This window comes from Sphaerodactylus townsendi, unplaced genomic scaffold (assembly GCF_021028975.2).
Source record: "Sphaerodactylus townsendi isolate TG3544 unplaced genomic scaffold, MPM_Stown_v2.3 scaffold_272, whole genome shotgun sequence".
In the NCBI taxonomy this organism is placed as follows: Eukaryota; Metazoa; Chordata; class Lepidosauria; order Squamata; family Sphaerodactylidae; genus Sphaerodactylus; species Sphaerodactylus townsendi.
Window position 1 is genome coordinate 1 of NW_025950443.1, and position 14,562 is coordinate 14,562.

At 47.7% G+C, this 14,562-nt stretch overlaps 1 protein-coding gene across 1 annotated transcript; it reads left to right on the forward strand.

Moving 5' to 3' along the window:
- Positions 1-2,565: 2,565 nt before the first annotated feature.
- LOC125425315 (B-lymphocyte antigen CD19-like) lies at positions 2,566-13,753 on the forward strand (the record flags this gene model as incomplete). The annotated part of the gene is made up of 9 exons (XM_048482922.1): positions 2,566-2,701; positions 4,058-4,099; positions 6,810-7,091; positions 7,932-8,048; positions 9,198-9,246; positions 9,926-9,999; positions 10,708-10,824; positions 12,024-12,080; positions 13,673-13,753. Coding segments are annotated over exons 1-9 (955 nt in total), but the record flags the coding sequence as incomplete, so codon positions are not given.
- Positions 13,754-14,562: the final 809 nt, after the last annotated feature.

The window sequence follows — 14,562 nt, forward strand, 5'->3', positions numbered from 1 at the left end:
ATCTATCTATCTATCTATCTATCTATCTATCTATCTATCTATCTATCTATCTATCTATCTATCTATCTATCTATCTATCTATCTATCTATCTATCTATCTATCTATTTCATAGACCGCCTCATTTCCGAAGGGCTCTAGGTGGTTTACAGCAACAACATCCATAGTCTTAGTACTTGACTTTTGAGATCTGGCAAGAGGGGGCTGTACCATGCCACCTTCCCTCCCCCAAAAATCCTCCAAGGGATGTCCATTTCAGGGATAGGGTTGTCAATTCCAGCTTGGGACATTCCTGGAGAATTGGGAATAGTGGAGTTTGGGGATGCAGTCAGTGGTGGGGTCCAAAAATTTTAGTAACAGGTTCCCATGGTGGTGGGATTCAAACTGTGGCGTAACACCAATGGGGCTGGGTGGGGCATGACGGGGGCGTGGCTGGGCATTCCGGGGGCGGGGCATTCCTGGGCTGGGCTGTGGCAAGGACGCAGCCGCTGCGCAGGTCCTTGGGCGGGAAACGAATGCACGCAGGCGCAGGCTGCCACACACGCCGGTGCACCTCCTGCTAGACTGCTTCAAGTTCTGCGCGCTACTGCTGAGAGGAGGGGCGTAACTAAGGCAAAAATCAGGTGGCAAAATCACCAATTAGTAACCCCCTCTCGGCACACACAAATAATTAGTAACCTACTCTTGGGAACCTGTGAGAACCTGCTGGATCCCACCTCTGGACATAGTGAACTCTGCAAGGATGTGATGCCATAGAGCCCAGCGTCTAGAGCTCCCATTTCCTCCAGCAGAAATGCTCTGCATTGTCTGCAGGAAGTTGTACTTCGGGGAGAATTCTAGGTCTCAGCTGTAGATTGGCAGCCCTGGTTGGGAAGGGGGTGGGGGTGGCACTGCAAGATTAAGCATGACTGTCTTAAATGGGTAGCAGCCCATCTTAAGCAAGACATTGCACAAGAACAAAATCCTCCTGGTTATGGGCAATATTTCATCACCAATGTCATATTTAAATCAAGTTTGAGTTGGAAATACCAGTGGGAAACTCACCAGTCAGATAGTTGTTACCAAGGGTGCCTGTTAAATTTTCTCTCAAGAGGATAAATGCAGTCTGAGGCATACTTTTACAATCAGAACAGGGCAGGATTAACATTTCCCACTTCCACTCTCCCTGATAAATCCTGCCAACTAGACTTGCAAAACAAAAACAAAGAAACAATAAGGTGTGGTGGAACCCTTAATCTAAAGGAATCAAGATAGCGTGACTGTAGGCAACATTGGTTAAGGCGTAGTGGTTATGAGCAGGTGTACTGTAATCTGGAGAAGCAGGTTTGATTCCCCACTCTGTCGCTTGAGCTGTGGAGGCTTATCTGGGGAATTCAGATTAGCCTGTGCACTCCCACACACACCAGCTGGGTGACCTTGGGCTAGTCACAGTTCTTCGGAGCTCTCTCAGCCCCACCTACCTCACAGGGTGTTTGTTGTGAGCAGGGAAGGGAAAGAAGTTTGTAAGCCCCTTTGAGTCTCCTATAGGAGAGAAAGGGGGATATAAATCCTCCTCCTCCTCCTCCTCCTCCTCCTCCTCCTCCTCCTCCTCCTCTTCTTCTTCTTCTTCTTCTTCTTCTTCTTCTTCTTCTTCTTCTTGTCATCTGATTTTAGTGCTGCTGATGGTTTTTTTGGTGTTTTGCTGACATGCTGAATTATTACTGCCAAGGGTTTTTTTAAAAAGAAATGAAAGCTAGTCTGAGCTCATCAGATCTCAGAAGCTAAGCAGGGTTGGTCCCGGTTAGTATTTGGATGGAAGACCACTATACAGAGGCAGGCAACGGCAAACCACCTCTGTCCAGTGGTGGGATCCAAAATTTTTAGTAACAGGTTCCCATGGTGGTGGGATTCAAACTGTGGTGTAGCGCCAATGGGGATGGGCGGGGCACGATGGGGATGTGGCCGGGCATTCCGGAGGTGGGGCATTCCTGGGTGGGGCTGTGGCAAGGGCGGCAGCTTCATGCGTGCCGATCCTTGAAGGCGGGGAAGCAGATACCTGCCAGAAGCAGGCTGCCACTGCACTTGATTGCACCTCACTGCTAGACTTTTTCAAGTTCTGCGCGCTACTGCTGAGAGGAGGGGCGTAACTAAGGCAAAAATCACGTGGCAAAATCACCAATTAGTAACCCCCTCTCGGCACACACAAATAATTAGTAACCTACTCTCGGGAACCTGTGAGAACCTGCTGGATCCCACCTCTGCTTCTGTCCATCTCTTGCCTTGAAAATCCTACTGGGTCGCCGTAAGTCGGCTGCAAACTTGGCAGCACTTCACACATTACAGATTTTGTTTTTGCCTCATTCTGGCTTTCGCTCTGTACGTCTTGTGGTTCAAAAGACTCATCAAGAGATGTACCGGAAGATCAGTGTGAGGTATGCCTTTTAAATAGGAAAATATTAACGACGCATCTTTCTCTCCCTCCAAATCAAGAGTCTGGCACAGTGACCCTACGCTGCGCCTTGGACGGCTTGGGCCTCACGCCAGCTTCAAATGATCTGAATCTGACTTGGCTCGGTCCTTTGGGTACGATGGTGCTGAACATGGAGGTGAAGTACCTCCACCCTGAGCATGAGGCAAGCCCAGATATGGACTGGGGGCTACTTATCCACAACATCTCCAGGCAGTGTGGCGTGCAGTTTACTTGCCACTGGGAAGGAAATCCAGGTGAGCACCAGATTACTGAGATCTAGTGATGCTCATTGGGTCCGGTTGGGTCCGAGTGCCGTTGAAGTGGGTGTTGGGAAGAAGACAGCTGGTGTGGGGAGCACAGTATAGCGATAGGACTCTGGAGGCCTGGGTTCAAATTCTGATTCCATTATGAAGCACTCTGATTGATCCTGGCCAGTCAGTCTCTCTCAGCTGAACCTACCTCACAGGGTTGGTAGGATAAAATGAAGAAGGGGAAAGCCATCATGACCTTCTAGAAAGAGAGGCAGGACAGATAAAAAGAAACTGAAAGGGAAATACACATCTACGTTCTCCTCAGTTTTTTTTAATTGAAATTTTAGAGGGAAGTGATGCAATCAGGGTGCGAAAGATTCAATTTGGCAAATTAATATGACTGCCTTATTTTATAAAGCAGGCTAAAGAGGGCTGCCTTTTTGACACCAAAACCCATGTTATTTGTTCGTTTCAAAATAGGCAATCAATACACAAGACATGCGCAGAACATTCATCTAGAGCCCCCATATTAAAAAATTCTCCTATTTCCCCCCAGGTCCATATGTTGTTTGGCTGTAGTGGGGGAGAGCAGCCGCCCATACGGGGTTGGGAGCAGTGATGGGATTCAAACCGGTTCTGGTGGTGGGATTCAAAAAATTTAAAAACTGGTTGTTTACAAGCCCCATTTTAACAACCGGTTCTGCCGAAGTGGTGCGAACCTGCTGAATCCCACCACTGGCTGGGAGGCGGAAACCACAGATTTTGCTCCGGGCTACATTTTCCCCCAGATATGCCTTTGCACAGAGTGATAGGTGGCAACGGTAGTGCTTGAGCAAAGGGGTATGACTGCCCTGTCAAATAGTGCCTGTCACCCATATTTCGTTCTTCCTCTTTGGCTTAGTCCTTTCAAACTAGACATGAGGTGATTAATTAGCTTCTGGACCGCACCATCTCAAACTGCAGGTGGGGGTCTTGTATTATTGAATGTTTAAAAAACCCTGTACTTAGGGGAAAGACATCTAGCACACTCTTGTCCCTGATATTATAGTTTTCTAAGTATATGGATTTTTTAAAACTATGGAGCATCGGCCCCTTCCGCACATGCAGAATAATGCACTTTTCAATCCACTTTCAATGCACTTTGGAGCTAGATTTTACTGTGCGAAATAGCAAAATCCACTTGCAAACCATTGTGAAAGTGGATTGAAAGTGCATTATTCTGTATGTGTGGAAGGGGCCATCAAATGAACTTCTGTCTGCAGTCTGAAATGCTACCATCCTGAAACAGCTTTTTTTTTTAACCATCTCATCTGCTTGTTTATAAGAATCAAGCCTTTGTCTCTCTTCCCTTCCCACCAGACAAAGAAGTGGAAGTGAGTGACTACCCTTCTGACATGGAGTGTAAGTCCAAGGTCAAGGGGAAGGGATGGCAGAGGAAACTGATCACAAGATAAACTTGAGGGAAAATATTATTTGGCTAGTTGCTTTACAAGTGAAATAAAATTCTTAAAAGATTTGTTAAAAATCTCTATTGATGTACCTAATAGCCACCTGTGGCCATGGCCTTCTTTGTGCAGATCAAAACATCTGCTCAATGGGAACCCATCAGCCTCAGGTAAATATTTTCACAGAGATCCCTGGGTGAACATTAGGGCCTTGGCTAGAGGTAAAAAGAAGGGAAGAAATAGCAGCCAGAGACTTGGGTGCTGTGTGGTTTCCGGGCTGTATGGCCGTGTTCTAGCAGCATTCTCTCCTGACATTTCACCTGCATCTGTGGCTGGCATCTTCAGAGGATCCTCAGGAGAGAATGCTACTAGAACACGGCCATACAGCCCGGAAATCACACAGCACCCAAGTGATTCCGGCCGTGAAAGCCTTCGACAATACAGCAGCCAGAGAGTTTATACCAGGGATAGGGAACCTGCGGCTCTCCAGATGTTCAGGAACTACAATTCCCATCAGCCCCTACCAGCATGGCCAATTGGCCATGCTGACAACTGATGGGGTGGATCTCAGTATCCTGGAAGCAAGTTCCTGGTTGCTCCTAATCCGGCAGAGGGAGATTTAGGGGGCAGGGAAGGATTTCCCAACTATTTTCTCCTCCTGTGATTTCTTGTGGCCCTCATTCTTTAAAATGACTTTAGCGGCATCTGTTGGAGTATGGTTAGTTCAGCAGTGGTGGGGTGGGCGGTCATCTTCCTAGCGCTCATGTAGCATGGTGGGGCTCAAGGGAGCCAACTACAGTCTCTTCAAGGGCTTTTAGGACACAAATTGGGGGAAAGGCACAGGTCCCCTGGTGCAACTGGTGAGTATTGCTGTCTACCAGGTGCTTGACGAATTTTGTTGATTATACCATTTGGCCTGTGTTGTTCCCACACCCTCGGAGGGGCCACAATGTGAAGCTGACTTTGGGCATTTAAGATGAGAATTATCAAGCGGGAAGAGGGTGGGAAGCAGGACCCACTATGGATGCAGAACTTTCAGTTCCTTCCAAGGACATCACTCTGCAAAACCAAGAGTATATAGCAGAAGTTTGAGACCTTAGACTGCCATGGCAGATTACCAGGGCAAAGGCCTGTTCCTCATACTGGAATAGGGCCCTCAAAGCAGAGGTGGGATCCAGCAGGTTCTCACCAGTTCCCGAGAGTGGGTTACTAATTATTTGTGTGTGCCGAGAGGGGGTTACTAATTGGGTCCGCTTTTCCGTTAGAAATTCCATTAGGTCCAAAAATAATAAAGTCCTGTTGTTTCCTATGTGGCTGGTTAGCGAAGGTAGAAAACGGGACAATTCTCCCTGTTGGGCTGTTTTAAAAACATGTTTTAGAAATATGGTAAAGTTCCTTGTTTGAGGAAAGTCTCCTTCTTTTGATTTCTAGAAACAAAATTAAGTATTTGAAAGTATTAAGTATTTGACAGGCAGTCAATTTGAGGAGAAGTAGTTGTTTCTGTTGGCAGTAGACGATAGGACTTGCTATAATTAGTTTAAATTATGGACAGAAAGATACCAGATGGAAATTAGGAACTTTTTTTTACAGTAAGAGTTTTTTACAGTAACAGAGAAATTATTAATGCCCGCCCCCGGAATGCCCGCCCAGCCCCATTGGCGCTACCCCACTGTTTGAATCCCACCACCATGGGAACCTGTTACTAAAATTTTTGGATCCCACCACTGCCTCAAAGGCTACAATGTGAGAAGTAAATTGGCACCATTATTTGATGGTCTACATGACAGCCCTACCTCCCAAAAGATGAGGAAATGCAGCCCTGAAAACAAGATGCACATTGGGAAATGAGACCAGAAGGGTGGGATAGTTCAGTGGCAGAAGTGCGTGAAAAAAAAATGGGGGGCACAAACTTGTTATTAGTGTGGGCAAGAGAAGAGTGGGCTAGCCTACTTACCCTGATCTGTTTCCTTCAGATGGCGACACGAACACTGACGAAGAAATGGACAATTCTTCAAGTGGTAATAACTCCTTTGTTGTCAGTATGGGAGACACGGTGTCACAATTGTGAACAAGGCGCACTTTCCCCAGAACCTCACAGGAAACTAGTTGCTATCCATATAACAACTCAAGGGCAGGGTGAAGGGGGGGGGGGGTTGGTGATTGTGACAACACAATTTTTATTTTTTGCAGGGGAAGGCAATGGCGTATCTAGGGGGGGTCAGAGCGAAGCAGATGACCCAGGCACCATTTGCCTTCCCTGAGGGGTGGGGGGAGGGGGCCCCATTTTGTAATGGTATGCCACTGGGACAGGGGATTAAAGCTACCACAGGCAATTTTTACTGGGAAGTAGGGAGAAGGATCGAGGCCCCCTTCCATACATGCAGAATAATGCGCTTTCAATCCACTTTTTCCCTCCTCCTTTTCTTCCTGCTGCAGTCTGCTGCCCCCCCCCATTTTTCCCTGTGTTGTCTTTGGACCCCCCCCCCCCAAGAACAACATGGAGTTTGCAGCAGGGGTTTGGATCAGAGCTTAAGTATTCCGCTGGCGAATTAATTCTGTTGCTGCCTTAACATTTGACAAGAAGGTCCAACATCCACTTTAAGTATCCCCCAAAATCAAAGCTGATCAAGAAATTGAAACCACATGAACTTTTATTCCTCCTGCAGGGGCCCTGGACTTCGGTTCTGCCCAGAACCGGCCATCTTTCCCTTGCAACAGCTCAGAAACCAGCAACTGGACCCAGAGGCTCTTGACCTGGAGACTGCCTGGTGTCAAAAAAGCAGGACTGGATATGCTAATCCGGCGCACCCCTCCTTACAAGCTACGGGTACATCCTGGCACTATCTCCTTAATGCTGCCGTATGTAACCTCCAGAGATGCTGGAAACTACACCTGTTACTGGAAGAACCAAAGCCAACATTTTCTGCTGGAGGTTTCAGCCAAGTCAGGTACGGCTCATGGTCAAAGGTGGGTCATTAGACAGAAGTTACGTACTTTTGAAATGCAATCTTAGGCAGCATGCTGTATGTAGTAGTAAGGAGGGAGTTGTACAGCCACACAAAAACACAACGATATCTACAGAATACCTTGTATTAGGACCCAGTTATGGCGTGAACTTGCGAGCTCACTGGCGCTCTTCACCAGTTACAAAACTTTAAAAGTTACAAAAGTTACAAAAAGAAAGTTACAAAACTTTAAAAGACTGAAGTGTAATTCTCAGGGCAAGATCTCAAGGTAGGATCTTAGTCTCACTTTATTATTATTGTTGTTGTTGTTGTTGTTGTTGTTGTTGTTGTTGTTGTTGTTGTTGTTGTTATTATTATTATTATTATTATTATTATTATATTAAACTTCTATACCGCCCTTCCCTGAAAGGGAACTTCTATACCGCCCTTTGATCAGTGAGATGTAGGGTTGTAGCTTGGTCCCCGGGAGACTGCATTTAGTCACTGGCCATTTACGCACACAGTGCTTATCGCGGGGCTGGTGACTTCACAGTGGGGTTTTCCTGCAGTTTTTGTTTTAAACAGGGGGTTCTCCTGCTGCAAACAGTCTCCTGCCGAGCTGATCTTTCATTTTGCTCAGCCTTAATTGCTTGTTTCATCCGTGAAACTTCCAGGTGGGGAGGTTGGCTGCCTCCTTTTCTGCAGGGGACTAGAAACTCTTAAGGACTAGAAACTTGGCTCTAAAAAACTGAAGACTCAAATGGGATCGCTGAATGCTGTGCCTAACGTTATGGAGATAAATACAAAGGCAGTTAACTCTCTCTCGCCCCTCCCTCCCCACAGCTCGTTGGTTGTATTTTGGAAAGCAGCACTGGATAATTTGGAGTGTGGTCCTAGGATACATGGCTGTCTGCCTTGGTTTCACCTTCGGCTTCCTGCGGTGGAGGCGGTGGAGGCGTGGTGAGTATAGGCACAGAGACAAGAGCAGCCATAGGAATCAAAGCCCCTTTTTCACATTGCTCTTTCTTCTTTAGAAATCAAAATTATTGAAAAATATAGACCAGGAGGAGACAAAGAGTTGACTAATTAGTTCAAATAAATCTCTGAAATTCAACACAGCACCCCACCTGTAGGAGGTTAAGAGCTCATGTATCTAATCTAGAGGAACCGGGTTTGATTCCCAGCTCTGCTGCCTGAGCTGTGGAGGCTTATCTGGGGAATTCAGATTAGCCTGTACACTTCCACACATGCCAGCTGGGTGACCTTGGGCTAGTCACAGCTTTTTGGAGCTCTCTCAGCCCCACCTACCTCACAGGGTGTTTGTTGTGAGGGGGGAAGGGCAAGGAGATTGTCAGCCCCTTTGAGTCTCCTGCAGGAGAGAAAGGGGGGATATAAATCCAAACTACTCCTCCTCCTCCTCTTCTTCTTCTTCTTTCTGATCTCTTCTTTCCGAATCTCTCTTACTTGCCTGTTCTTTCTTGCAAACAGCACATGAGCCCCTTTTGTCCCTGGGTTCTATATGCATGTGTTTTCCCTATGAAACTCACTGTTACAGACTTCATCTTGCAGTGTTAGAGATGTCATCTTGAGGGCCAGCGTGGTTTAGAGCTGGTGGATTCTAATCTGGAGAACTGGGTTTGAATCCCCACTCCTCCAGAGGTTTATCTGGTGAACCAGATGTGTTTCTGCACTCCTACTGGGTGACCTTGGGCTAGTCACAGTTCTCTCAGAACTCTCTCAGTCCCACCTACTTCACAAGGTGTCTGTTGTGGGGAGAGGAAGGGAAAGGAGCTTGTAAGCCATTTTGAGTCTCCTTACAGGAAAGGCAAGTGGGGCATAAATCCAAACTCTTCCTCCTCCTCTTCTTCTTCTCTTCCTCCTCCTCCTCCCTTTGAACAGACAGAATTGTTATGAATATTCACCAAAGCTACTCAGATAATGGTGGAAGGAGAAGACAGTTGACAATAATTGTTTTTTCCCTCCAGTCTATGACATTTGATTAATGTTGATCAGGGGCTGAGCACCTCGATGTAGATTAATACATCTTGATGGCTATGGGGCAGAGGTTTCTTCTGATCAGTTATTTCTCATCCATCCTTCTCATTTTAGCCTTTCGTGGACATAGGCAGAAGAAGAAGCTGAGGGCACCAGCCATGAGGTAAGTGATAGGACAGGATGCAAAAATGACAAAGATGGAGGGAAGGATTAGAGCCGTGGTGGCGAACCTATGGCACTCCAGATGTTCGTGGACTACAATTCCCATCAGCCCCTGCCGGCAGGGGCTGATGGGAATTGTAGTCCACGAACATCTGGAGTGCCATAGGTTCGCCACCACTGGATTAGAGGATGAATCTGAGAGACTGATCCTTACAAGGCAGAAAAGACTATTGCAATAAAAGCGATGTATGGCTGACTTACAAATTCCTTTCCTTTCCTCTCCCCACAACAAACACCTTTTGAGGTAGGTGGGGCTGAGAGAGTTCCGAAGAACTAAAACTAGCCCAAGGTCACCCAGAAGGAATGTAGGAATGTGGAAACACATCTGGTTCACCAGATAAGCTTCTGCCGCTCAGGGAGAGGAGTGGGGAATCAACCCAGTTCTCCAGACTAGAAGCCACCTGCTCTTAACCACTACACCATGCTGGCTCTCAAGAGAGACCTCCCTCCAACAGTCCTTCAAGAGAAGCCCAAAAGGGACGCTCCTCCTAAAGTGTCATTTCATGTATTTGCTTTTAAAAGTGCACCTTGGTTTTGAGTATTACAGGATCCCTTGATGGGAGCTTGTGCTGAATTCACAGCTTGCTGCCTTTCGTTTTATGCATTTCTTTGGTTTCCAGAAAGGTTCTCCATGTCCAGCGGAACAGAGCACCGGCCCACGATGGGATCTTGCTGACCAAGGTGAATAGAGATGGTGAGTTAAGGACCTGCCTCCCCTCTCCTGCTCAGGAAACCAGCCCTTGCTACAAGATATATGTAACCAGTCTGCTATATGTTATCACTGCTATTCTGAGACATTCTTTCCTTGACCTTTGCTTTATGGCTTCACATGCCGTGTAGATAACTAGGCCTTCCTCTGACACTTTAGTCTCATGGGAAACGGGTTTTTTTATGTCGACCCATAGGGTAGAATGCCAGGTGGCTTTTTCTATCTATCGCCGACCTTAGGGCACCTCTGCTCCAAACTAACTCTTTCTCACATTCCTTGGGGAAAAGGGAGGGGGGAATCAACATTGTAATAAAATGGGTAGCAAAAGCCAGGCTTTGTCAAGCTGGGTGCTTCGATGTCGATCAATAAATGCTGCTGATCAACAATACAGAGTCCGTTTATTACTTCAAGGTTCGAGACCTGACACTCCTTCACTTTCCCTGCAAAAGGAGAGAAAGGGTCACACTTTAAAAGGTTGGGAGAACTGTGGGGATTCTCTGATCTGAGATTATGGCGAGTTCTGAAGAGGAGAAAATGTGAGCATAACCTGGAATCCGACCTGAAGGGAATGTGCGCTGAATGTGAAGGAGATCACAAGTGTGTAAATGGCCTTTGTCTTGCTGCCTTTAGCAGATCCGGCTAAGCCCGGTAGGGAGTGGAGTCTTGACAGAACTTGCCTTTCTTTTTCCTAAGACAAGGAACAAGTGGATGTATTCTCCTATGAGAATGTACTGCCCAACATGAGTACAAGTGCTGGCCAGCAGTCTCTACAGAGAGGGAACACCCTACCTACTGCCCCCAAGGCAGAAGGTAAGTCTTGGCCGTGTGGGGGGTAGGGGAATGGAAGGGAGAGTGATGTGGTACACATGGCAGCCAGGAAGTCCCAAAGAGTTGGGTACTTTCAGACATGGGGCTCTAGGGCACATTTTAAACTCTGGACTGAATGGTCTTAGGAGCAGACTGAATGGTCTTAGGAGCAGCTGAATGGTCTTAGGAGCAGACTGAATGGTCTTAGGAGCAGCTGAATGGTCTTAGGAGCAGCAGTGGCGTAGGAGGAGGAGCAGCAGTGGCGTAGGAGGTTAAGAGCTCGTGTATCTAATCTGGAGGAACCGGGTTTGATTCCCAGCTCTGCCGCCTGAGCTGTGGAGGCTTATCTGGGGAATTCAGATTAGCCTGTGCACTCCCACACACGCCAGCTGGGTGACCTTGGGCTAGTCACAGCTTCTCGGAGCTCTCTCAGCCCCACCCACCTCACCGGGTGTTTGTTGTGAGGGGGGAAGGGCAAGGAGATTGTAAGCCCCTTTGAGTCTCCTACAGGAGAGAAAGGGGGGATATAAATCCAAACTCTTCTTCTTCTTCTTACCCAGGGCCGGAATAAGGGGGAACGATGCCTGGGGCACATGTGTGCCTTGCACCCCTGCCACGCCCCAGAATGCTCCCACTACACTCCTGCACTGGCTCGCACCCGGGGTGTCACACCCCCGGGTCCCATTGGTGCTACGCCACTGGTCTTACTGCTCCTGCTTAGATAGCAATATAGACTTCGTTGTTAAGTAAATGAAATAAAAATAAATAAGTCACAGGGGAGGGGGAACCAGCAGAAACAAGGTTATGCGGTTTGCCTTAAAATAAGACAATTGTGAACAAGGCAGGAAGCAGAAACCATTTAGCACAGGAGATCTGTGAAACTGCCACCCGCATACTGCTACAAAACGGTGCACGGCTCAAAGACAACAAGTCGAGAAAGTGACTGACTGATTCCTTGGAGGCAGCTGCTTTGCAAAGAAGCAAGAGTCCCTGTGCCTGGCACCCTGTTTCGTACTATATGAGTGCAGCGGGCTACAGAATCGATGAACAGTGGGTGGGCACATGTTAATGATTAGTCATTTGTTCTTGAAGCTGAGAATTGCGTCACATACTGCTTTTCTCACTGTGGCCAAGGCCATCACTCATGAGAGTCCCATCAGAATTCATGCGCTTTCTCTACCCGTCTCTTCCGTTCCCACCAGAAGAAGACGATGAAGAATACGAGTGTCCGGACAGTGAGACGGAGCAGAAATCAGATGGTGAGTTGTGCTTGGGTGAACTGTCTCTTAGGGACCACCTCTCCCCGTATGACCCTTCTCGGCCTCTGTGGTCTGCAGAGGCCCCTCAATGATATGGTCCATGGTCCCTCAATGATGTGGCAGGCCTCTACCTGGGCCTTGGCCTCTGCCTGGTGGGACATTCTCCCTCCAGCTATCAGGGCCCTGCGGGACCTTGGACAGTTCCACAGGGCCTGTAAAATGGAGTTGTTCCACTGGGCTTTTGAGAGGGCCGGTTGCTGATTGCCTCCCATGCGCCCCCCCCCCCTATATATATAGCATCCTCGTTGGCCATTATTTGCTGCGCCTGATCCCCTCCAATGGGGTTAGAGATTTTCCAGGTTGCCATCCCGTGCTAGGTTTTCTGCTTTCTGCTGGTTTCTTGTTTGTATTTTAAATTAATTCTGTTTTAAGTGTTAGCTATGATTTTTAGTTGTTCTATCTTTTGTACACCGGCCAGAGCCCTCTGGGGGTGGGCAGTATAGTAAACAAACAAAGAGGGGGGGGGGAATTTTGGACCAAATTTGGCCTAAGCTACAGCCCCTAGACCGTAGGTGTCAAACTCACGGCCCTCCAGATGTTATGGACTACAGTTCCCATCATCCCCTGCCAGTATCATCCTGGCAGGGGATGGTGGGAACTGTAGTCCATAACATCTGGAGGGCTGCGAGTTTGACACCTGTGCCCTAGACTGTGTCACCCATTACAATGTCCAGTGGATTGACAACTTTTTGAGGGTTAACCCACTGGCACTGGATAAGTGGGCTATGTGGCCACACACACGCCACAACAAGAGGCAGACATTTTGGATCAGAGTGGTGGCAGAAAGCACAAGTAGAACAGAAAGGAAGACCCATGCCATTCCACAGCCAGCATCTTGCGCATTCATCCCAGAATCCTTTACTCCATCACAAGGAAGTGTGAGGTGTGGCTGCTAAGTCTGATCTGGGCAGACATTTTGGATCAGAGTGGTGGCAGAAAGCACAAGTAGAACAGAAAGGAAGACCCATGCCATTCCACAGCCAGCATCTTGCGCATTCATCCCAGAATCCTTTACTCCATCACAAGGAAGTGTGAGGTGTGGCTGCTAAGTCTGATCTGGGCAGACATTTTGGATCAGAGTGGTGGCAGAAAGCACAAGTAGAACAGAAAGGAAGACCCATGCCATTCCACAGCCAGCATCTTGCGCATTCATCCCAGAATCCTTTACTCCATCACAAGGAAGTGTGAGGTGTGGCTGCTAAGTCTGATCTGGGCATTAGAAACAGTTTGAGAGTGCAGACCCCCACGGCTCATGACCAGTGTGGAAATCTACAACTGGTGCACCCTCTGCTTACCTGTTTCAAGACTTCCAGGTGCGGCACTGTAAGAGCCATGGGCCATACCGAAAAGATGGAGAGAAACCAGAGCTCTAAGGGCCAGAGAGGTATTGGGAATGGTGACCAGAAGGGGAACGGGTTGGTTCATTGGAAGAACAAACAACATAACCACGGGCTGTGGAGAAAAAGCAAGGTCAATTGTGTGGGCCGAGAGAAGAGCGTGCCAGCCTCCTCAACCTAGTTTGTTTCCTTCAGACCAGGACAACTACGAGAACACTCAGGAAGAAACGAAACAGGAAGAGGCGGTTTCAAACGGTAACGCCCCTTTTCTTACCTGTGGGCTCATGAGATGGCATCACAATTAGTTTCATTGAGATTGACTGGCTGACCAGGATGAATATTGGGGAAGGAACGTTTAACCCCCTTTCTGTGTATACCTTCCCTGACCAAAGACACACACCCCACCCAACAAGCTGCATGCAGGCAATGTAAAGTTTTGATCTGCTTGCGTGTGAATGTGTGTGACTTGGATCTGGAGCACATAATTGCCATCAAGCTGCAATATTTCTTGTTGGTCTCCCATCCAGGTACTACCGTGTTTCCCTAAAAATAAGCCCTACCCCGAAAATAAGCCCTATCTTGATTTTTGGAGGATGTTAAAAATATAAACCCTCCTCCAAAAATAAGCCCTACCAGTAGTTACAGATCACAATAGCGGACAATGCCCTGTGCTCCCTGCCAATGAGGATGCAGCTTGTGTCACACGTGACAGGGGAAGCAACAGGTTGCCGAGAGCCTGCCTTAATGAATTGTGAAGGTACCATATTTCCTCCAATATAAGCCCTACCCCGAAAATAAGCTCCAATGCATCTTTTGGTGCAAAAATTAATATAAGACCCTGTCTTATTTTGGGGGAGACACGGTAACTGTGCCTCACCCTGCTTAGCTTCCAAGCTCCAATGAGTTTGAACTGGTAAGGCATATTCAGGCTGCTGGAAAATGATATAGAGCCGTGGTGGCGAACCTTTGGCACTCCATATGTTATGGACTAAAATTCCCATCAGCCCCTGCCAGCATGGCCAATTGGCCATGCTGGCAGGGGCTGATGGGAATCGTAGTCCATAACATATGGAGGGCCAAAGGTT